The sequence below is a fragment of the Falco naumanni genome, chromosome 2 (assembly GCF_017639655.2).
Source record: "Falco naumanni isolate bFalNau1 chromosome 2, bFalNau1.pat, whole genome shotgun sequence".
Classification (NCBI taxonomy): domain Eukaryota; kingdom Metazoa; phylum Chordata; class Aves; order Falconiformes; family Falconidae; genus Falco; species Falco naumanni.
Genome location: NC_054055.1, coordinates 67,127,748 through 67,151,119, shown reverse-complemented (window position 1 = coordinate 67,151,119; position 23,372 = coordinate 67,127,748). Strand labels below are relative to the sequence as shown.

Below are 23,372 nucleotides of genomic sequence, written 5' to 3'. Positions count from 1 at the left end.
AAGAGAAGTCCTTAAATATGTGTACTTTGTGTCAAACCCATAAGCTGAGAAATTACAGTTCTTTGAAGTATGCAGATAAACCTTTCCCACAAGCTGTTGAGAGAGGATAGACTACGTGTTAAAAAGGGGAAAATGGGTGTCAGAGGAGCGGGACCTCAACTTTTGAACAGGGAGAGAATAGTTAAGGTGTTAATTTAGATGTTTCCAATCTTCTGAGCTTAGAAGAATATTACACCAGTTAGAGAACCAGCTGATGAAAACTTGGGAAAAATTACAGGTTATCTGTGAAAATTTGTGGAGGTCAAATGGAGTATTAGAAGACCGAAAAAATGTGGTGCCTTTCTTTTCAACAGGGAAAGAGTTGTACAGCCATCAACTTAGGGTCAGATTTCTAAATAAATAAATAAATGGATCCTGAGACAAGCTATCAACAAACCACAGGAAGCACAATGCAGAAAACAATGCAATACATAACTGCTAGTGTGTGTTAATCATAAATTGTTAAGTTAGCCTCATTTCTAGCAAGGTAATGGGTATTGCTAATGGAGGAGTAGTACTTATATATATGCCTGGACTTAATTAGAATTTTTTTATAGTTTTGCAGCATTTGCGTAATCATATTAGGAAAGTATAACATAAATGTAATGGAGTTGGTGTAGAGCTGTAGTGAGACAGTAGTTCACAGTAAAGCTGAAGGAATGTACATAGTGGATTCTGGAATATCTTTTCCATCCCAGTGTTATTCAGTATTTTCAATAAGAAGTTTGATGGTGAGGAAGACAGTTTATTAAATTTGAAGAAAATAGCAAGTGAGGGGGAATTTCAAGCATGCTGAAAAAGAACATAAGGATTAAAATCTCTCTTGACAAATTGAAGATATGGTAGGTCTGAAAAAAACAGTATACTGTTCAGAAGGTGTGAGTGTACAGTATTGCATTTGAATAAAAATACCAGCTACAGAAATAAAGGATGGTGAGCAGATGCATGGATTAAACACAGGATGACTTGAGGGTAAATGGGCCAATCTTCAGTTACACAAAAGGCTGCAACAAAGAAAAAGAAACTAATGTTTTTTTCATGCCTGTGATAAAGGAAGTAGTGGTAGTAAGGGAAAATTAGGTATTAGGAAAAACTAGGTCTAACAAAAATGGTTAAGCATATGAACAGGTAGATTGGTAAGACTGTAGTGTTTCCAAAATTGGAGGACTTAAGAACAGACTTGGCAAATGTCTGGCAGGAGTGAGATGGTGTAGCTAGTTACGATACGGATGACACCACCTGATTTGATTATGGAAGTGGGTAGCTTAGACATCCTGGTATCACCTATATATTGTTATGGCTTAACAATGGAATTGGTTCTACTTACCTTTTAGGTTAAATGTTCTCTACTGATTCTTCCTAGAGCAACTATTGAACTTCAGATAAAGCTCTTAACAGTGCATGTGCAAAACAGAAGTGAAACATTCCATGTGATGTGATAGGGTGCCCTCAGTTGTATGTTGTCAGCATCTGTGTGTTTATTGGTATGAACAGTATTTCATACAGATGGGAGGAAAGAGCCTCAAGTTGCGCCGGGGTGGTTTAAATCAGATATTAGGAAAAAATTCTTCACTGAAAAGGTTGTGAACCAGGCTGCCCAGGGAAGTGGTGGAGTTGCCATCCCTGGAGACATTTAAAAGGCGTGTAGATGTGGTGCTTAGAGATATGATTTAGTGGTGGACTTGGCACTGTTAGGTTTGTGGTTGGAATCCTAAGATCATAGGATCTTAAAGGTCTTTTCCAACCTAAATGATTCTATGATTCTGTGTTGTCTTAGGCAAATGTTGCTAGGTGCTTTAGACAAGAATGTCCTGCCCACAGCTGTCCTGAGCCTGCTGGCTGAGAAGAACAGCATTTGGGGAAAAGGAGTTATGGGTAGTTTCCCTGTATAGCTGGAATAGAAGTTACTGAGCTTCCAAGCAGAAATATACAGAAGGATCTCGTCAGGGCTTGTGTCCTTTAAATTTCTACTGTGCTTTAATTTTATCATTTGCACATGTAGGAAGAGAGGCTATGATTGGAAATGGGAAAATCGAGAATGAGGTGAATGATGAAGAGTAGTGAATTCATGGAAGGGGACAAATGAAAGATAGTATATATAGCTGGAATATTTTTTCAATAAAATAAAACTTTGCTGTTTTATCAAATCTGAGGTACTTAGAGATTCACTGGTGTCCAGAGAAACTGAAATCTAAAATCATTCATAAGATTCAGGGGAAAGAGAAGAACAGTAGTGGTTATGCAGGTTGTAGTTAACAGTTCATATGGTTGCGCTGTAAACCAGAGCACTCACTAGTCTGTGAGGCACAGGGTTAGTTTCTTGCTCAGCATCATTCAGAGTGAGCAAAGCCAGAACAGCTAGTTGAGACCTCAAAAGTTGCTGCAAAACAGAATCACAATTTTTTATAATTATATGGAAGAATAAGCTGTAAATAAGAGTTTTGCCATTGATTTTATTTCACAAACATTTCCCACGTCTGACTTGTTTGAGAAATGTACATATTGATATAATCTGTTTTGAGGAAGAATCTGGAAAGACTAAGAGCAATAGGCTGTGTACATTGCTGTGTTTCTTTATAGATTCTTCTTAATATGCAGTGTGGATGTTGTTATGTTGTTTTTCTCACTATTGGTTGAATGTGCAAATTTGGCTATGCAGAATTACAAACTTGATCTTTGAAAGTTTGTCCTACTATTTTAACACTGAAAAAGAATTTATCTTAGAATTTTTAAATACTCCCTTGTAAATCATGTTTTTAAATTTGCTATTTCTACAGCAACACAAGGCAGAAGTTAAACAGCTGACAGAAGCCTTAAGAGAAATAACTAAAGAAAACAGGAGGCTGAAGTCATCATTTCACACCTTGAAGAAAATGAATGACTCTTTAAAAAAACAGGTAAAATTAGTTATTTCCTGTTATCAATAATTTTATAAATTACAGTCAACAATTTTAAATATTTGAACAGCTTAAGTTTGCAAAACTGGTGATTTTTTGTTTCTGTAAGACACTAATTGATGAATGACTGAAAGTACTTTCCACACCTTTTTCCAATACTCGAAATTTAGCCTCTCTGATCTTCTACAGTGTAAAAAAAGTCAGACTTACTCCTCTGATCCACTAGCAACATCTAATTGTTAGGAAGGACAGATCCATGTCCTCTGAAGCAAACTGAGAGTGGATGGAGAGAAAGTATTGTGTAACATAATAGAATCCACCTGTGCTGAATTGCTGTGCTGATTCTATTAAATAAAAAACAGAATATGTACTTCTAGCTTTTTTTTGCTGAGTATTTTCAGTTCTTTTTACAAATGTTTATTAAGGTAGTATTTTTGCAGTTCTTAAACTGAGACAATGGTTCATAGTAAAACCAAGAATAAGAATTTTGTGACTGTTAAGTAAGCAATTTGTGTGTCAACACTTTAAGTCTGTCTAAACTATTTGACTGTTTTTTATTGAATTAATTACAGTTCTGATATTCTGAGTACAGTAAAAGTCTACAGCAGAGCCTTATTCTTTCTCTTAGGGATGGTCAGACCTAACTCATGGAATGTTGATGGTTCTGATACAACTCATCTGTCTCTTTATTTCCCCTCACTAAAATCTTTGCATTTCTGAGCAAACTGAGGGCTTCTGTGATAATCACGCTGTTCATTGTTGTATGCATAGACCATGTTTCTTATATTTAAACGGAGGGTACAGTTTCCCTCATCTTCTCTCACAGAGCAAACTTTTTGTAGCATGGTCAGTAACTATTTCATTCTGCAGAGGATAAAACATTCACTGTCCCCATTAACAAGACTCTTAGACCATTCTTGAGATGTGTGCTCCATTTTTATGTCACTTCTCCTGTGAAAGGTCTTCTATGATTACTGTGAAAAGTAATCAAATGGGTAGTGCCTGTTTATCTAGAGTGGCATTGTAATCCTTATTCTTCCCCTGCAAACTGAAAGGTTGGGCTACAGGTCAACAAACAGTTACTGCTGTCCTATTTGTCCTGAAGAGATTGCCAGGAGAGGTGGTAGTGTCTCCCACCTTGGAGGTATTCAGAAGCTGTCTGGATGTAGTCCTGGGCAGCCTGCTCTCAGTGGCCCTGCTTGACCCTGGGGGTTTGGACCAGGTGACGTCCAGAGGTGCCTGCCAACCTAAACCAGTCTGTGATTCTGTGATTTGTTGAGGAGGTAGATGATGGTTTTGTTTCTATCATTTTACAAGCTCACAAGAAAAAACTTGAACGTAAACAACTTAGCTGCTCAGCAACAACATCAAATAGTTTAAGTGTGGTAATTAAGTCGAGTGAGTTTTGAATTTACAGATACTTTAATATTTTCTGATTCTTTCAGTTAAATGATGTAACTGAGCTGAACAAGAAGTTGGAAGGTCAAGCAAGAAAAGTACAAGCTCGTTTAGAGAATCTACAAGTAAGGTTTGTTCTTGCATGTACCTGCTTCCTTTATAGGTAACAAGTGAAATATAATTCATTGTTACATTTTGTTGTAGAGGAAGCATGAATTTTTAGTGGTGCAGAAGTCTAAGGATATATGTCAAGTGGTGCAACAAAGGAAACCTGTCAAGCAGGCAAAAGCAATGGTAACATCAAAAATTGCTAAGGTAAGAACTGGGCAAAATAAAAGATTCGTTTGAAAGACATTAGGCAGTGGAGTATTCCCTGTGCTTCTGCTAGGAATTAGAAAATATAATTTCCAATTTTATGAGTAAATTAGAGTAAGCAAAGATACAGATTATATTGGGGGGAAACAGTTAACAAATAATTAAGCTCGTTGCTAAAAATAAGTGGATTTTACATTGTGTATATGTTATATATATATATATATATATTTATTTATATGGTATGTTTTCCTCTTCCTGTCACTTCATCTTTCATCTGTCAATTAAAATTATAACCTGCCTACACTGTATGTGGTTTCTTTTGCTGTGTCAGAGCAAATCTTAAACTCATTCTGGTTACTGCTACAGTACAGTGCCGTTCTTATGAATAACACCAGCTAAAAAGTAGTCAGTCGGGAGTATCAGATAAATAACCTTAATTTTCAAAGCCAAAAGTGATTGTACTACTGTTATTTTTTTGAGAAGTAGTCTTTAATTAGGAAGGGATAATAAATAAATTATTCATACACATTTCCAAAATGATCACCTTGTGTTCCTTAAAATATCTTCTTACATCTCATAATGAAATGCTTTCTGTCTCCGTGTTGTTCTATTTAGTAGCAAGTTCTCTGATAGTTCTCTACCAACATCTCCCAACTGATGATTTTCTCCAGCTAGAGGCTAAACTGTGAAATGAGAGATATTCACAGCATCCTACTTATTCCGCATGAGATGCTTTAGAACTGTGCTGTCTATATATAGTCAACATATTTCTCTGTTTACATAGGTTTTAGTGTACTTTGGTTGCAAGTGAAATATAAACGGTATTGGTAGTTACAGTTCTGAACAAAGAGGAAAACAGTTGTCTGAAGATAGATAGAAGAAAACTTTTGAAGTCCCTAGAGAACTGTTCATGCAGCCTGTCTTCAGGTATCTCTGGATATTTTCCATAGAGTATTTCATTGCAGTGTAGTACAGGGACAGAGTGACAATTTGTTGAAGTCTTTGTTCTTTTTCTAACAATGCTGGTTACCCAGTTAAATTTTAACTGGATTTTGTGAAATAAAGCAAAGGGATGTTGAAATAAGAATTTTGACATTCAAAGGACATTAAACATTTCCTTCTCCTGTAATTTATTTGGCCAGAAGTATAAAAAGTGAGTGACTCTGTATGTGAAAATCTTTTTCCCAGGCCTTTTATAACTGTTTGTCTATCTACAAAATAAATGACGTGGGTATTTTTTCATACTCAGAAACCATCATAAATAGTACTCGTTGTGCAGTAGGCAAGGGAGTGAGGTGTGGGTGAGAGAGAGAAATGATGCAGCATTCTTTCTGATTCTCTGTAAGAAAGACCTGACAACAGATGGCTTAATAAAACAGCTCTTTTAATAAGACAGAAGAGGAATATAGATAGTGAGTAAATCTTATGTCCCTTCAGATGCTGGGAACCTTGCACGTGTGCAGCATCTGTGGATTTTTTCCCAGGGCAGGCTGAACAGACAGGTCCTGTCCATGGAGAGAAGCTCCTCCTGTTTGGCTGTTCAAACTATTATATCATTTTCTTGCAAGAAAACAATACTGTTCCTGAAGGACATTCACAGGAAAACTTATTGCTGCCCTTTTATACAAAGGCAAGGCCAACCAGGAGGCATGATCACTGGTACCGAGTGGGAGCCGCCTGCAGGCTCCTGTTACTGTTGGCAGAGTTTATAGTGTGGCCAAACACAGCATAAACTATGCAGCACAGCACAGGCTGCACCTGCTCAGATTAACTGTAATGTAGATCTCTGACTCCTTGAGGTACGGTGGTCTCCTGGTCAGGATTGCTGCCTTCCACTGCTTGATCCACATAGGTTTACCTTTCCCAGAGATAACGTAAATTACAGGTTATATTAATAATGTACAGGCTTCTCAAACCCTAGGTACAATGCCCAACAGCAAACACATAGCTTGATCAAGATTATGGTTTCCTTGAACATAACATTTTCCATAGGCTCCCAATACAGTAACATACCTCCCAGGTTTTATCAGGCATATGCTCATCATCCTTTAAATTATGCATAATATTTCGGAACTAATTTACTCTCATATATTTCAGTCTGTTACTGTTTTGACTTAGAAAAATCATTAACTTGAAAGGTGAAATATCTGCTGTTGTGGATGTATTACAGCTACCATTGAATTCACAAGTTTATGAGCTCTTAGCTTTTCTTATGGATTGGATCTCAGACGAGCACCTTAGCAAAATAAAAATACAAGAAGAAAGAGAGGATAGTCATAAACTTCTGGTTACCCAGACCTCCAAAAAAGTCTGCATCCAGGAAAGCTGTATGAAGGTAAAGGGGGTTGGATTGTTTGCTTCTGTGAATATGTTTTGAGATTTTATAGGAGTTCTTACTTGATGTTGAGAATATAACAGGTCAGCCTGTTCTATACATGCTTTGGATACAGTAATTAAAACAAAATCACAGTTGGTAAGTCAGTTTTATTGCGGCAGTGAGATATAAGGTGACAATTCATCATTTGTAAAGCATACAGATAAAATTTAAGGAAAAGTGTTCAGCTTCAACTTGAAAGTTTCAGCATTTTATTTCAAGTCACTTCTGTCAGTTGATAATTTATATTTTTTGTGTAATACTAGACATAATTCCTTTTTTCTAAGGAGATGAACATGTCTAATTTAAAATATTTTGATGTGTATATTAGGTAGAAAAGTTTCAATTTGTGACTGATAAAAGGTGATACTATTCTATATTTCTAACTTGTTTTCCTTCTGGAGATACCAAGATTTGAAACTCAATAAGGTGTTCAGAAAATCTTCTTTTAATGTTATTCTTCACTATATTAAAGAATTGTAGCCATTGAGATTGGATTTACTGAGACTGAGCTCGTCTGATGAATCTCCACTTTTGCATGTAAATCCCTGTGAAATTTAAAATCTGTGTATGTGCATAATTCTGTTAGCTGGATCTGCCCAGTGAGTATTTGCATATGTAATCTGTTAAACTCCAAGTAAAAGTTGGGAGTTCTGTTTGTTTTTCCCTTATGGTTAGCTTATACAGTACTGTCATATATTGCATGTAATTTTAATTTTTTATGTTTTACAGCTTTTGCCTATAGCTACTGAGCAACTCCAGTGGATGCCATTTGTGAATCCTAAACTGCATATACCTGTGATTAGATTTATTTACTGGTCAATAAGACAGCTAGACGCTGGTATTCAGGTAAAACAAGTATTGCTCTTGCAGTATGTTCTTTTAAAAACTAAATTCACAGAAGATATTAAGGGATTTTATCTTTCAAATACATATGAAAAGTGGATATTTTCAGGCAGTATGTATAAAAGAAACTCTACTGTCTTTGCAAAGCATAAATTCATAGTGTTTACCACAGATATATGGCAAAAGAAAAAAAATCTTTTTCAAGTTAATTTTAAATTTTGCATTGTGTATATAAACATAGTTTTCATAAGTACATGATTTCTGTTGTTTCTAAGCATCTCAGAAATTCTGTTTTTATATATGTATTTACAAAACTTTTGCACTAAAAAAGGCAGTATTTTTAGGTTCATTTTATGCATGTGATTTGTTGAGATTGATGGAAGTGTGTGGCAAAGCAGCAGATGAATTTTGATTTTTTTGTTCTCTGCTCAGTGTCTAACCACAAGGCATTCCTTACTCTGACTGCTAAAAGAAAATATTTAGTAGTATAATAAAGAAAAAGACAGTAGCTGTACTGTAAAGACTCGATATATAGTCTATAGTGCTGTCAATAGTGCTTTTGCTAAAGCAGAAGGTAGGAAACTTTGTAAATGTCTTGATTTTAAATTCATTAGAATAGTAATCTGTTGGGTTTAGTGCTAATGAGAAACTGTATTTTAAATGAGCATACTACAAAGTCTGATTCTGAAGTAGTATTTCTGTATAGCTTATGGTGACAACTCTAATAGATCTTACCTGTACAGTGTTCTTAAGGTTCATATTTAGGCTTTGATCCTGTAAATTGTTTTACAGGATATAACTTCAGGCAACCTTACAAAACAGAGTTGGCTGAAGCTGAGCTTGCTCTGGAACCAGAGGCAGCTTAATGTCAGTTATCAAGGGACCTGGCAACTAGTCTCTTTGTGAAGTATGTGTTGATAAGGCGCTGTGATGTTTTTCAGCTGCTTTTGGAATACAAAGTAGTATCTCCTATACAGATTGTATTCCCAATACATGGTCAAACCATTTTCTGTTTAATTGCTAGAGGAACATTAGTATCTCTATATAGTACATGGGATTTTGATGTGGTTTAATGTTTACACTAACTGTGTGCATTGTTTGAAAAGCATGCAACAATGAAATCAACAATGAGGAGACTTGGTGAAGATATTTTCAAAGGCATAGTAAGTAAGGGAAACCCACATAGTTCTTCTGAACAGTCTACAGAGAGTAAATCAAAATCGGCAGCTTTCTTCAAGAGTTCCTGTATGCCTTTGAGATTTCTGTCAACTTTAATTGTGCTTAAAACAGTGACACAAGGTAAGTTCTGATTTGTTTTTATGTTTTATTTATATATTTCTGTATGTGCCTGGACAAAAAACATTTTGGTGATACTGTAGAGTCTATTCTTCTTTATTAGTGAAAAGTGTTTTTACTTGAGTCTTACTACCTTGTGAAGCAAAATATACTGGAAACAAGTATGAATCTTGCTATTACTCATTTCATGTTGAAATTTGTGTGTTCCTTTTAATATGATGGCTTCTGGTCAGACACATCAGCATTTCTAAAGGGGACAATAGATTCTGATAATTCTGTCAAACTGTCACTACAGCAGTGATTGGATTGCAGAGATCTTTACTGCATAGAATGGCAGAGCTAGTTGCTTTTTTCTAAACTGAAGTAAGTAGCAGGTTTTGCACAGTTCTAGAATTTCACTGTCCTGTTTAAGCTAGTAGGTTATTTACCTATCCCCTGAAAGGCTGATCAGCTGCAGTGTCAAGTGTTTCTTTTCTGATGTAGTTACAGCTTTTCTGCATTCATCTTTATGGATAAGGCTGATGTTCATGGGTGTTCTTGCTCACATAAGTCTGTAGTCACAGAAGGAAAGCCACTTAAGTTGTGGATTATAACTTAAATTGAATTGTGATACAATAGATGTCCTGAAATTGCTTTGTCCCTTGGTCTAAGTTTAGTGTACAGTTCATACTCCAGCCCTTACCTATGTGCTGCGCCTCTCCTCTCCTACCAAGTCTGGCTCTGCAAATGGCTATCCATAAAATATTGTAAACACTGAAAAATGCTACTCCATGAAATTGTCAGTTCATGATATAATTGTCTGTTCAGATGTCACTGTTACTCATTTACAAAGGCACCATGTTCTGTTTATATAAAAATGTTTTAGACTTCAAAGCCACCTGTCTAGCATGAAAAGCGACCTTTTTATCCAAAATCTTCCAAAATCTCTATGTTGATGTAGTATAGTATTGTACTTTGTAAACTAGGCAAAAGTGAACAAGGTCATATCAGAAGATAACACTGTGACTTCTGCTTCAGATCATGACAGGTTATTCCACTTGTGCAATTTTCAAGGTGCTGTGGCATATCTTTTCAGTGGGGCCTTCTTTGAAAGCAGATATGATCTGAAAAGAATAAAACATTTTATTTAAATGAATTACAAAAATAGACTGTTTCTTGTGAGCTTGTGTTCAGCACACTGAGAAGATGCACAAACTCAGATTTTTAATGTTTTCCTTCCTTATCCTCTTGATATAGACTGATATACACTTTTCTGTCAGAAGCCGGAGAAGAAAAACCTTTGATCTGATTTATAGAGATATTTTAAAATAAAAGTATAGATTAACTTGGTCATTTAAACAGATTCTTACCCATTTTTAATTTGTGTATGATCTTTTTGAAAACTTCAACAGTAGTATGTGATCTGAATTATGCTTGAAGGTTCTTCATTCATAAATATGCAATTTGATGAGTGATCCAAAAGAATGTCTTATTTTGACTTCTATTATTAGCTTTCTCTTTTGACTTAATTGTTTTAATTCAATAATGGCTTCAATGATTGCTGTGAAGCAGTTTTGATCACCTATGCAAAGAGAGTCCATCAGCATAGAAGCAGCAGTTGATAGGTCCCCTCTGAATCCTAAATGCAACGTAATTGCCACATATTACCAAGCTGAGCTTCTGACTATATAAAGAATTGATTTTGGAGGGAGTGTATTTATTTCTTTGGCAAAAAAATAAAATCCAAACAATTTAAGTATCCTCTTAAACAATATAGTCCAGGCAGCCTTTCGTGCCTCTTAGGGGATTATTGTATCTGAAACAGCTACATCATTTTCAGCTTATGCTTCTGCCTTTTGTTAACCAAAACGAGTCAGGGGGGTTATGCAGGGGGGTATCACAGGGCGACTCTTCACTTTCACTGTGAGTTTTTTTCTATTTCCACTTTGTTCACAGGATCCTTCCACCTTTCACACTAGCAGATATGTATAATAGTAGTGTAAAGTAGAATTCCCTACTTAAAACCTATATTATTTTGTATTGGCAAAGAAATAGAGGATGTTGGGTCTTTCGTGCAAAGGTTTCAAAGCAGACACTATGAGTTAAGAATCAGATTGTGTCTGGACAGGGTGAGGGAAAGCTGTGGAAAATCTATCTCAAAGAATAGAGTAACTGTTCTCTCAGCTGATTCGTTAACTGCTGCCTTCAGTTACAGAGCCTTTTCACTCTTCAAGGGTAATGGGGAACAAGAGGTGTTGCAGGTCCTTTTTATGGAAGTCAGGCAGAACACGCTAATTATATACCATTAAGAGCAGGTGTAAGAGGTCATTACTGCCTACCTGCAGCAACTTAGGAGTACTGTGGTGCTGCGTAACTGGAATAATAAGTTTTGGAAGGATAGTATAGCAATGTATTTATAACCCTTTTCCAACTGTTTGTGATACTACCTACTTATTTTTCCCTCTTCAAAGACGTATTAAAAGCACAGATAATTTTGATAGCAAATAATTGTTCAGTGGAGTTATGACTGAGCGATTTAACCTAACTTCAGAGGTGGTCCTGCTTTAGGCAGGATGGTTGGACTAGATTCCAACCTGAATTATTCCATGATTCTATTTTTGCTGTCTTTTGTTCTCAAAACAGTTTTTATTTTAAAATGTCTTTACTAGTAACACATCCCCTCTGCTAGTAACACGAAGAGATGGAGACATGTTACAGAGATGTTAATTTTCAAGGTAATCCTGAAAAAATATGCCAGAATGTCAGAATCAGATGCCTACTTTGGCATATGATTTTTTTCAGTCTGTTGCATGAAATACGTTAAGAATTTTGGGCCATTTCTTAGACAGCAGAGATCCACATCACAAAATTGCTGCAGTCTCTGGCACCCTGATTGACACTAAATAAGGATGCCAAAGATTTTAAATCTATAGATAATGAACAATGTTCTTGTTCATGAGAGTCATCCTGGATTAGTTCGTTAAACAGATTAACGTGTCTTTATGCTTAGCTGACCTTTGCAGTATTTATATTATGGGTATTTACAATATTTAAACTGTAAATTTTAAAATTTACAGGATTTAAACATGGTGAAAGACCACCCTGACATCACTAATGAACAAACACAGTATTTCAACTGTTGGAAGAAACTATTTCAGTCAAGATATTTTGGTGAAATTACTCAAAAATTGAGACTCGCATTTCTAGAAATGTTTGATAAAAACGGTGCAGGAAGAATTGGAATACAAAAAATAGTTATTGGAGAGACTTACCCTAAGCAGATGAACATTCTTGATTAGAATGAATCAGTTTGGCTTCTCATGGTTGCTTTTTACTGCTAGCTTCTATAGCATGGAAAATATGATCTGTCATTAAGCATATGTCGAATACCACTGTGTATGAATTTTGATCACTCTGACCACATGACACTAATGATCTAGTGATAAAGTAGTACATTTGGTTTGAACATATATCCCACTTCCTGCAAAACTTCCAGTAGATGTCACCATAGTTAAACTTTTGCTGTGGGATATTGTTTCCTTGTACTTAATTTTCTGCACTCCAGTTATCAATTCTATTGCAGGATACTGAGAAAGATTTGACATCAGTAAATTAAGAAAACTAGATTGGTTCACTTTATCTACGTTTTTCATATAATTTAGTGCCACAATGTTTAAGTATGCAAACTGTATGCACTGAAACTTAAACTACAGCTTTTTATAGAAAGGAATGGAAGTAGTTGCTTTCATGAAAGTAATTGCTCTTATTCAGGCAAATCAGGCCTTGACTCCTTTAACAGAGGTTTCCCAGATGTTGAAACCAACATTTGTCTCAAACTATGCAAACTTGTAATTTTTTTCCTCTTAAGTAAAATATTAGAAGGACTTTATATTTGTAAGTATATTTTTCTTCAACATATGAATCTCTTTCTCCACTCACAGCAAGTTAAGGGGTAAAAACAGGCAGAGGATATCTTTAAATAAAAATAAAATTTAATATTTTCAGCCGTTGCAGATATATACTTAAAAAGCTAAACAGTAAGTCTCAGGATAATTGTTCATATATTGCTTAGTGGAACTACAATTATAGAAGTTCTATTGCCTGTGCTCTAATATCTTTCAGTGGATTACCTGGCTCAGGCGTTTGATTCCCTTTGCATAGACTTGAAGACAGATGAAGGAAAGGCCTTATTTTTGGAATACCAATGTGTGCCTGTCATATTAAGTCACTTAAAAGTATCCAGTAGAGGTCTTCTTTCCAGTGCTCTTGATGGATTACTTCAGATGACCATGGAATCTGGTAAATTTGGGTAATTATAAAAAAATAGATAAAATTGTGATGGAAACAGGTGAGATAAGCATAAATACAGCATAAAAGTAGCATGATTCTTCTGTGTAAATAATCTAATTTAGTATTAGCATTTGTTTGTATCATGTAAATTCATCAGAGACATAAAATGTATTTCTGAATTGTCTGTCTCTTTCAGAGTTGTACTGAATTATATATTAATGTGAATTTTTTTGTTACTATTTTTGGTTTGACTTTTCAATTTATTCCACTGTATTCCCTTGCTGATGTTTTTCTTTGAAGTCAGGCTGTGCCAGAGTAGCCATATAATGAAAACCTGCCAGGAGGTGGAGATAAAAAATAGGCTTTATTTAAATTATTTTTGTAGTTTGAATCAATGGCTCATCCCCAGTAATTTCCCAGCTTCTAATAATTGCAAATGGCATTTCTAGAAGAGATGGTTATGTTTTGCTGAATTTTACTGTGCTGTGGCGTTATAAAAGGGTTAATAATCTCATTTGTCACAGGCTTTTCCAAGTGATAGAGGCTAAGAGTCAGTAACTAACTGGAATGAACATGAAGGTAGAGAGGCATTTCGGTACCATGTGGAATAAACCTTGTGACTTTTTTTTTAAAGATAAAAATCACTCACTGCCTTTTAGAACAGAAGAGGGGAAGGGTCTGCTGCTATTTTTGACGTATGTGTTGCTATTTTGTAAGTATTCTATTACCATGCATTATAGTGATAAAAATAGAAAGCATGTTTGATGTGGGGTGGAATAGCATTGAGTTAAAAGCCATTTTGTAGCAACGTAAGTGGCAGAAATATTTCAAGTATTTTTCTTCCTTGCAGACTCTTTGTCTGACCACGTAGTTAGTGTAGTCTTACGCTAAAGTATTCTCCCTAATAGTCATAAATATGGTTGTTAAAGTGTTTGGGAAGGCGATAGTTGTATGCGCAAAAGTAACCTAGGCAAAGTGGATGGTGTCTGGTATTGCTTTGGATAATGCCAATAACAATACATCTTCTGCTACCTAGCAGTAGTCATTCCAATACACTAGATGCCTGCAGTTCGAAGAATTACGGAGATCTATTGTGAGAGACTCAGATTTTGCCTTGTTGCCTCTCAGAGAAGGTGTATATATGTGAAGTCAGGGAAGGAGGAATAATGTTTATTTGAATTGATGTTTGATTGAGAATTTATTTCTTGGCAACTGGGTAAAAAGCCTTATGCAGAGCCTTTCTCTTTGGTGGAATAATTGCCAATACACAAGTTGTAGGCATGTTTCACCAATACATAGTTAGTGTTGTGCAAGAAATTGTTAACAATGAGAAGTAGTTTTGTCGATAGGAAATCATATTTTCATTCCTTTGTAAGTTCCCTATTAAAAATTTTTTGGACAAACTGGAAAGTGGCAATGAATATTCAGAGGGTGCTCTATTAGATTAAAACAGGAATTTATGCTCCATTTTAAAGCTGTGTTGGTGTGCAGCCTTAAATATGAAGTCATAGGTAGCTGGCCATATATGGAATCACATTACCTGTAAAAACAGCATCTGAACAACAGGAGTCAGTCTAGACCTTTTTTTTCCTGAAAGATGCACAATCCTAGGCACACACCCCCACTCACACCCATCCCCACCCCCCGGGATATTCCTTTCTATAACTTCATTTTTCAAGTTTTGATATTTCTTGTGAAGTACTTTTACAGATTCAGATTTTAGTTGCCCAGGCTGAAAGATGTGACTCAGATGTGAAATAACTGTGAGGTTACACTACTTCTCTGTGTAACTGCATGTACTTTCTGTTATAAGAGGCAATGAATGCTTATGGTTCTGTACAGTCCAGGCCTGTCTGAGGTCCTCATGTAGGCTCTCCTTTAAAAAAATTATCTTCCTTATGTTCCAGAAATGAAACCTAGATTTCCCATCATATATTAAGGAAAATTACTTAAGCTGCATATGATGCACATATATATGCATACGCGTAAGTACCTACTAGTCTAAGATGGATATTTCTGTTGATAGAAATTACCACAAGAGAATCTGAAGTAATGCTTAAGCCTATTGACTGATTTGATTTTGGTATGCACATTTTCAGATTTTGGAACAGTATCATTGCTTTTGGCTTCATAGTATATCTGGTACAATGGGCCCAGGATCCAAGTTTCTATTGCAATTCATGCATGTTCATAAAAACATTGACAGTGCTGATAAGTCATTCAGTTACTGAAAACACAATGTCAAATGCAACGGTTGAGGCACTGGTATCACCTGTTTTCTATGTGCAAGACCTTAATGGCAAATTAAAATTAAAATTAATAGTCTTACTGCTGTGCGTCTACTGGAACACAGCCCTTTTATGCACTCCTATATTTCTGTTCGGGAGCTTCACATCAAGAATCTGGGAGGGGCCTGACAACACCATTTCAGTGGGAAATGGTAACATTCCTCACTACTTTTTTTCTCTGTCTGCCTATGACTTCGTCATTATATATTCATCAGTCCTGGCCAGCTCAGGGTACACTTTCATACATAATATCTTCTACTGTTCTGATTGTTGCCACCTTTTGTTAGATCTTTTCTTCACAAGGAAGAGAAGGATCACGAGGCAGAAGTGGAAGAGTAATTAATTCTAGAGTGATGTACTTGTCTGAGAAAGCTTGGAAGAGCATGGCTTCAGGTCATTTCAAAACCTGAAAAAAATGCATGAAGTTCAGATTCTTCAGTTCCTCCTGGAAACTGTGGCCAGAAAGCCAAATAGTGTGTTAAACATTCTGTACTCTTTTTTTTTTTTTTTTTTTTTTTTTTTTTTTTTGCCTGCTAGGCTAGGAATAACATATAACATTTGACAAGGAATTTTTTGGTAATAGAACTGCAGCATCATTTTTTGGCACTTTAGAGATGCCATGATTCTTTTCAAGGCGTTCTTTTCACTAGTCAGCATTTCATGTCTACTATTTGGGAAAGATTAAAGCAACAAGAATCACTTAAGGTAAGTTTAGTTACAAGAAAAAGGATAGTAAACCAGGAATTGTTTGGCAAGATCTACTTCTCTGTCATTCTTAAATGTGTGTTGACACTTACCATTTGCTTCTGTCAAGGTAAGGCTAACTTCAATAAAACAGGTTGTCTGTTTATAAAGAAGGACTCACACAGAGGTGTGAAGAATTAAAATCTGTATGGTGAGAGGCAGCTGATAGCCAAAATCTCTGTGTGTCATGCCACCTTGTATACAGTATGCCCGCACATGTTTTCGGATGTTTGGGCACATCCATGCCCTTAAGACTGTGGCTCATGAAGGTAACTATTAGGGTTGGAGTTCAAGCCATAAAATGCACTTAATTTAAAGATCAGTACCCCTTCAGTTCAAAGGCTAGTGAAACTCTGCACATTGAGAGTCTGGAGCGCCTCTGTGTTTCGTGTTAGCTTATACATTCCAGCCTGAAGGAAGCACATGTCATTTCTTTGCACTGCACAACTGGGTTGTGTGAAGTACAAAGGAAGAAGCACAGCTCACTACACCAAATGACCCCTACACAACTTCTAGTGGCAGACTTTCATTTAGGAAACCTCACTTGGAATCCCCAGGTCTAACGAGAGCCAGAAAATATGAGCGTTCAGATAGTTTTTTGTGAATTTGTACTCTTGCATTACCTTTCCCATCCATGCCTTCATGACGAGGTACTGTTGAAGCAACATCTGAATGTTCACTTAGATGACAGAAGAGTGGAAAATGTAACCTCAGTAATCAGGGACTGGGAATTTTGTTCCTACTCCAAAGACAAAAGGAGAGTATCGTCTTATTTTGACCCACTTTGTGTCAAGAGGTCTGTCCGTTTGCATTCTTAGTGGTAAAACCATTTGTCATCATTTCCTCATTAGAGCCACAAGATGGACTATCAGCCTTCAAGGTGCTCTTTTTGGTTCACCTCTCAGTATTACTTTACATTACAAAAGCTTGGCACGTTTTCGGTCACTACTAGGATCAGGGTTTAATCTTCTTGATTTCAGGTTAGTGAGGGCTTACCATATTCCACAAGAATGAAACCAGTCTATTAGATATCATAAACCAGCTGCAAGCTTATTTAAAATTATAAATAAAAATACACAAGGTCCACAGCTTCATGAAAAATTTGTCTGAATTGACAGGTATTCTGTACAAGACAGGATAACACCACTGTACCTGTCCAGCTAGACCATAGAAACACAGCGATCTTAACAGCACAGGAATTCTGTGAAGAAATGATTAAAACTTCGGTACCCGTGGGAAGCTTATTTGTGTATGTTTCTTGAAACTTACTTTCATCATTATAGTATACAGTACAGTCACATTGTTTCTTGGGAAGGATTCAAGTTGTATGTATTTATCAGATTGGGATCTCAAAGTGCATGCTTGTCACCAGATGTTACGTTTTAGGTGTCAGAACTTGAATAGTATTCCAGCTGCACTGGCATTTCTGAGACATCAGTGAGTGTTTGTGCCATTGTATAGTTCTGAAGTATGGTGCCAGCCAAAAATAATCTCACCATTCTGTCTCAGTGTGGTGGGTTGACCTTGTCTGGATGTCAGGTGCCCACCAAGCTGCTCTGTCACTCTTCTCCTCAGCAGGACAAGGGGGTGGAAAATAAGATGGAAAAAACCCTTGTGGGTCACGATAAAGGCAATTTAATAAAGCAAAAGCAAAGGCCCCACATGGAAACAAAGGAAAACAAAAGATTTATTCTCTACTTCCCATCAGCAGACAATGTCCAGCCACTTCCAGGGAAGCCAGGGCTTCAGTATGTGTAGTGGTTGCTCTGGAAGACAAACATAAATAATTAATCCCACCCCCGACCCCCCAGCCTTCTCTTAGCTTTTATTGCTGAGCAGACATCGCATGGTATGGAATATCCCTTTGGTCAGTTTGGGTCAGCTGTCCTGGCTGTGTCCCCCCCACAAGATCTTTCCCACCCCCAGCCTACTGGCAAGGGACAGTGTTTGAGACAGAGCCCCGATGCTGTGCCAGCGCTGCTCAGCAGCAGCCAAAATGCTGGTGTGTTATCAGCACCTTTCATGCTACCCATACACAGTACAGCACTGTAAGGGCTGCTCTGGGGAAAATTAACTCCATTTCAGCCAGAACCAGTACACCTAGTCATTAACATTTTTGAAAAGTGTTATTTTAATATACAAAAAAAATTTATAGCTGGAACAAAGACAGATTTTTAAATGTCGGGTGAAAAAAGCTGAGGTTATTTTCACCCAGCTTCTCAGGATGTATGAGTGAGAGGAGCTGTTGGAGGTGGTATGCAGTAATTTCAGAGAGTTTGCTTTGTATCAAGGGAACTTCAGTTTCAGCTTACCTTCATGCTGTACTAGAATTTTGGGGCTTTTTTGACATCTTCCAGTACTGCTGTGGATTCTGTTCACTACTTACACTGTTACTACATTTGAGGAAGGAAACTTTGCAGCTGAGTCCTTCCTTACCATTTGCTTTCTGTTAGCAAATAGTTGTTTTATTTAACCTACATGAGAAACTTAATAAGTAGCTGAAATTAAGTTGCAGGTAATTGTTAGGATGAACAATATTTCATTTCATGTAATTTGCATGCTGCAGTGATTCTTTTCCTTTGGATGAGCTCAGTGGCCTAAGTTGAATTCTAGTTGGTTTAGTCTACTGTCTTCGGTGGAAGTAATAGATTGCTTCTACATTCCACAGTTGGGAGAGTTAACAACTTGTTAGGAACCTGACAGTAGAAAAATCAGCTCAACTTTATCCCTTTATACTTTATCCCTTTTCTTTTACTACATTCTGCCGATATTTTTGTCTAAAAATGTCCATAATGGTGCGTGCATAAATTGGTACATTTCAACCTGTTCAGTCTTCTGTCTTAAATGTACTTTCCAATAGCTGATAGATGGGAACACAGCACCAAAGCAGCACCTTAACTATATTTTCACTGTCGCTATCTCATCAATATTTTGTTGCATGCTCAGATGGGATGAGTGCCAGTTCAGGTTTATCCTTTTCAATCTCTTACTTGGCTCTCCATACCCATTACCAGCATTTGAATCCATGTTCATTTTCTGGAGGATGCCCATCTTTCCTTCGCTGCAAAGATTGACTGATAAAAGCACAATCAAGGGAGCTCCTGCAGTCTTTTTCTAATGGTGGCAGTATTTTGCTCAAAACTGAGGCTTCAGATGAGTGCCATAAAATACAACTTGGTCCTTCTTTTGGTCTTTGAAACTGAGTGGTCTATGAAGACATCTTTCTTGCTTCCCATTGAGTCAAAGGGAAGAGAGATATTCCCGCTCCTTTGACAGGGAAGAAAGATTTTGGTACCAAGGCTTTTGAAGGTTTGCTTACCTTCATTAAGGAAAGCAGGCTACCAAGCCATGATATTTGGTTTAAGCTATGAACCTGTCCGAAGACAGAACAAAACCCTCTCTGATAGTATTGTCGCAGAAAATAGATATACTTTCACAGATGCAGTGCTCTGACTGCCTTTGAAATTTTGGGAGCAAGAAGTATTAACTGCTAAGTAATGATATGTTTCAGTTTTGTCAAATGATTTATAATGTATCTATTGTTCAACAAAGCTCTTATCATTTCTCATTTAAATTACTATTAAAATTAATGTTTAATAATTAAATTAATAGTTACTTCTAATCAGCCAGATTGTTATAGTATAACACCAGTGGCTTCTAGGGCATCTTCATGCCTCAGGTTCTCTCCCTAAGGATACAGATTCTTTTCTCAGCAGACCTTGTTTCTAGGATACTAGTTGTAACACATTGTTCAAGAGAATTCCTAGATGCCAGACACGAAACATTTTCTGGAAACAATCTAGTAATAAGTAGCATGACCTCAGCAAGAAAATTTGTTCTGTGGGTGTTGAAGAACATCACATCATTAGTATTAAATCACTCTGTAGTTGAATAGTTGTCATATACAATCTTGTTGAATACTGTGGTTCCTGTCTTCTCACTTCTCATGCAGCTTACTGTGTTTTTTTTACCTGTGAATCAGTTAAGAGTTCCAAAGGATGTAGTGAGTTTATAGTCACCTATCAAAAATACCATTGTTGAACTGTAGTCTGGTTCATGCTTGATTTGAGGTCTGCTATTAGCCAGCAGCTGCCTGCCTCAGTTTGCCCTTTGCAGTTTTACACAAGGACAGCGTATGCCTTAAATGCCTCCTGCAGTAATAGCTGACTTCTATAATGTAGGTGAGTAGGTTCCCCTTTCCCAACCTTACATTCAAGGAAATCAAAACTTACTTGCTCGTTAGACATTACAAAGCACTGATCATTGCTTTAAATAAGCCTATGTTTACTTTGTCTTCAAGCTTACTTCTGTTTTACAGAGAGTATTTTGCATTAGTGTCTGCTTATTCACAAATTGAGATGAATGTGTATTGAAAAAATTCTCTAAATTAATCTCTTGTGCTTACTGTAAGTTAATTAATGTCACTTAAGATTTTTAGTAACTGCACAAGTGAGCTGTATTTACACATTCGCTGAACCTTACTTACAAATTCTTTTTTGTAAGAAAGTATTATGGTCATGGATAACCAAGTCTGTGTCCAGATTTACTCGTCTCATAAGGAAATTAATCAAGCCAGTGGACATAAAAATACTGTCTCTATGGTAAGAAGTTGTGATTATTTACTTGTAAACTGAATGTTTCTATATGGTCTGCCTATATGGACACTCCCCATCTTCCTTTGTGTTGAAGTGCTTCCATAACTAATGCTAAGTACTCCACAATTCACACTGTTCAACAGGTACTTCTAAAAAGTCGATGATCAGAATCTGTCAAGGAAACTCAAACCCAGTCCTTTATTATTTTTTTTCCGTGAGTCTTAGCATTTTGATACTTTAAACACTACAAGCAGTGAAGATATGGAGTAAAAAAATGCCTGTATGCTTAAACAGATTAAAATTTAACTGTATTTTTCCCACATATTATCTTTACTGGTAACTGCAAGATTGAAACTTTTCAAATGAGCTTATTCTACAGTACCGAAAGGGTAAAAATGTCAAATCTGTGAATACCATACTAAGGTAGGATTCCCCTTCACCTGTGTGAAAGGCAGATGTGAAATTATCCCGAGGAGCTGTGTTTGAAGCTCTAGAGAAAGGAATGATTTACAGCTTATGTGGGATGAACATTGAAATACAAACCATTTAAAAGGAAATCCTTCCTCTATTATCCTGTCTTACCTTTGTAATTTTTTTTATTCATTCTTCTGAAAACAGTGAATAATTATGTTGGATTAATAGATGTTTTAGTTTAATAATCTAACCACAGATAAATATCTCTTTAACTCTGTTAAATGCAGCCTATGATGATGTTAGAGCCACCCTGTATACTTGCTGAAAGCAAGTACACCAAAGGCTTGCACACATTTTTGTTAATTAATTGCAAGCTTAGTTTGCATACTTAGATTTTGATGAAATACATGTAGTGTGAAGTAATAGTAGCCTTCTCTCTAATAAGGAAAAATGTTCTTGTCATTATTTTCTTCTTGTTCTAGTAACAGTTGTGTAATGTTTAGCCATTGTGAATTTTTGACCGCTGTCTCATCTGCTCCAAAGTAAGAAACAGAAGAATAATGTAAGCTTAGGCAGAGCCAAGTAGTCACTTTAATAGGCAAAACTTCGGTGTTCATTCAGGGTAATACTGTACTTCGTAAGCGGCATACCATTCTGAAGGTAGATATGAATGCTAAATTTTTGATTTTTTTTAAATTTTATTTATTATTTAAAACATTTTTAAATTTTTAAAAGCATTTGATGTACAAAGGGGTTGTTTATATCAGTACTTGGATATACACATCCCTTTTCAAATAGATTTATTTTATGAAATCTGTATAAGAGTGAAGTTTATTCAACTAGGATCCTGTTTCCTCTTATTTACTAAACTTGCACTTGCTTATAAACAGTTTACATTTTTATAGGTTTCCATAAATGGTTTCATTCAAAGAAATTAAAGTGTGATTTAATTAAAAAAATAATTTTTCAATACCCACCTTTTAATTTTTGTATTTGGCTAGCAGAAATTATTAACCAACTTTTCTCTGTAACTTTTAAGATGAACGTTGTGGGAAATGGTGTCAAAGGCTTTATTAAAGTATGTAGACAACATCCACAGCCTTTCTCTCATCCGCTAATCGGGTCACCTTGTTACAGAAGGAGATCAGGTTACTCAACCAGAACCCATGATGGCTGGGCCTGACCCCCAGCTGTCCTGTACATGCCATGTGATGGCACTCAGGATGATCTGCTCCACAACCTTCCCCAGCACCAAGGTCAGGCTGACAGGTCTGTAGATCCCCAGATCCTCCTTCCTGCCCTTCTTGCAGATGGGCATCACACTGGCTAACCTGCAGTCAGCTGGGACCTCCCCAGTTAGCCAGGGCTGCTGATGAATGATTGACAGTGGCTTGGTGAGCACTCCCACCAGCTCCCTCAGCACCTCTGGGTGGATCCCTTCTGGCCCCATAGACTTAAGTGTGTCTAAGTGGTGTAGGAGGTCACTGACCATTTTTCCTTGGATCATGGGGGCTTCATTCTGCTCCCCATCCCTGTCTTCCAGCTCGGGGGGCTGTGTACCTTTAGAACAACTGGTCTTACTGTTAAACACTGAGGCAAGGAAGGCATTAGGTGCCTCAGCCATTTCCTCATCCTTTGTCACTGTTTCCCCCTGCATCCAGTAAAGGATGGAGATTTTCCTTAGCTGTCCTTTTGTGGCTTTTTTATAGAAACATTTTTTATTGTCTTTTATGGCAGCAGCCAGATTAGTTGGGCTTTGGCCCTTCTAATTTTCTCCCTACATAATCTCAAGGCACCCTTGTTGTCCTGAGTGGCCTGCCCCTTCTTCCAAAGATCATAAGCTCTCTTCTCTTTTCCTGAGTTCCAGCCAAAGCTCTCTGTTCAGCCAGGCCAATTG

At 36.7% G+C, this 23,372-nt stretch overlaps 1 protein-coding gene across 4 annotated transcripts in view; it reads left to right on the top strand.

The window, feature by feature from the left end:
• Window positions 1-23,372, top strand: part of CCDC138 (coiled-coil domain containing 138) — a 40,163-nt gene that overhangs the window by 8,395 nt on the left and 8,396 nt on the right. For all 4 annotated transcript variants that reach the window (XM_040584630.1, XM_040584626.1, XM_040584627.1 and 1 more), the window contains exons 6-12: window positions 2,817-2,936; window positions 4,382-4,459; window positions 4,539-4,649; window positions 6,820-6,984; window positions 7,756-7,872; window positions 8,976-9,168; window positions 13,267-13,443. In XM_040584630.1, coding sequence (XP_040440564.1) covers window positions 2,817-2,936; window positions 4,382-4,459; window positions 4,539-4,649; window positions 6,820-6,984; window positions 7,756-7,872; window positions 8,976-9,168; window positions 13,267-13,443 — 961 coding nt within the window. The remainder of the gene's footprint in view (window positions 1-2,816; window positions 2,937-4,381; window positions 4,460-4,538; window positions 4,650-6,819; window positions 6,985-7,755; window positions 7,873-8,975; window positions 9,169-13,266; window positions 13,444-23,372) is intronic.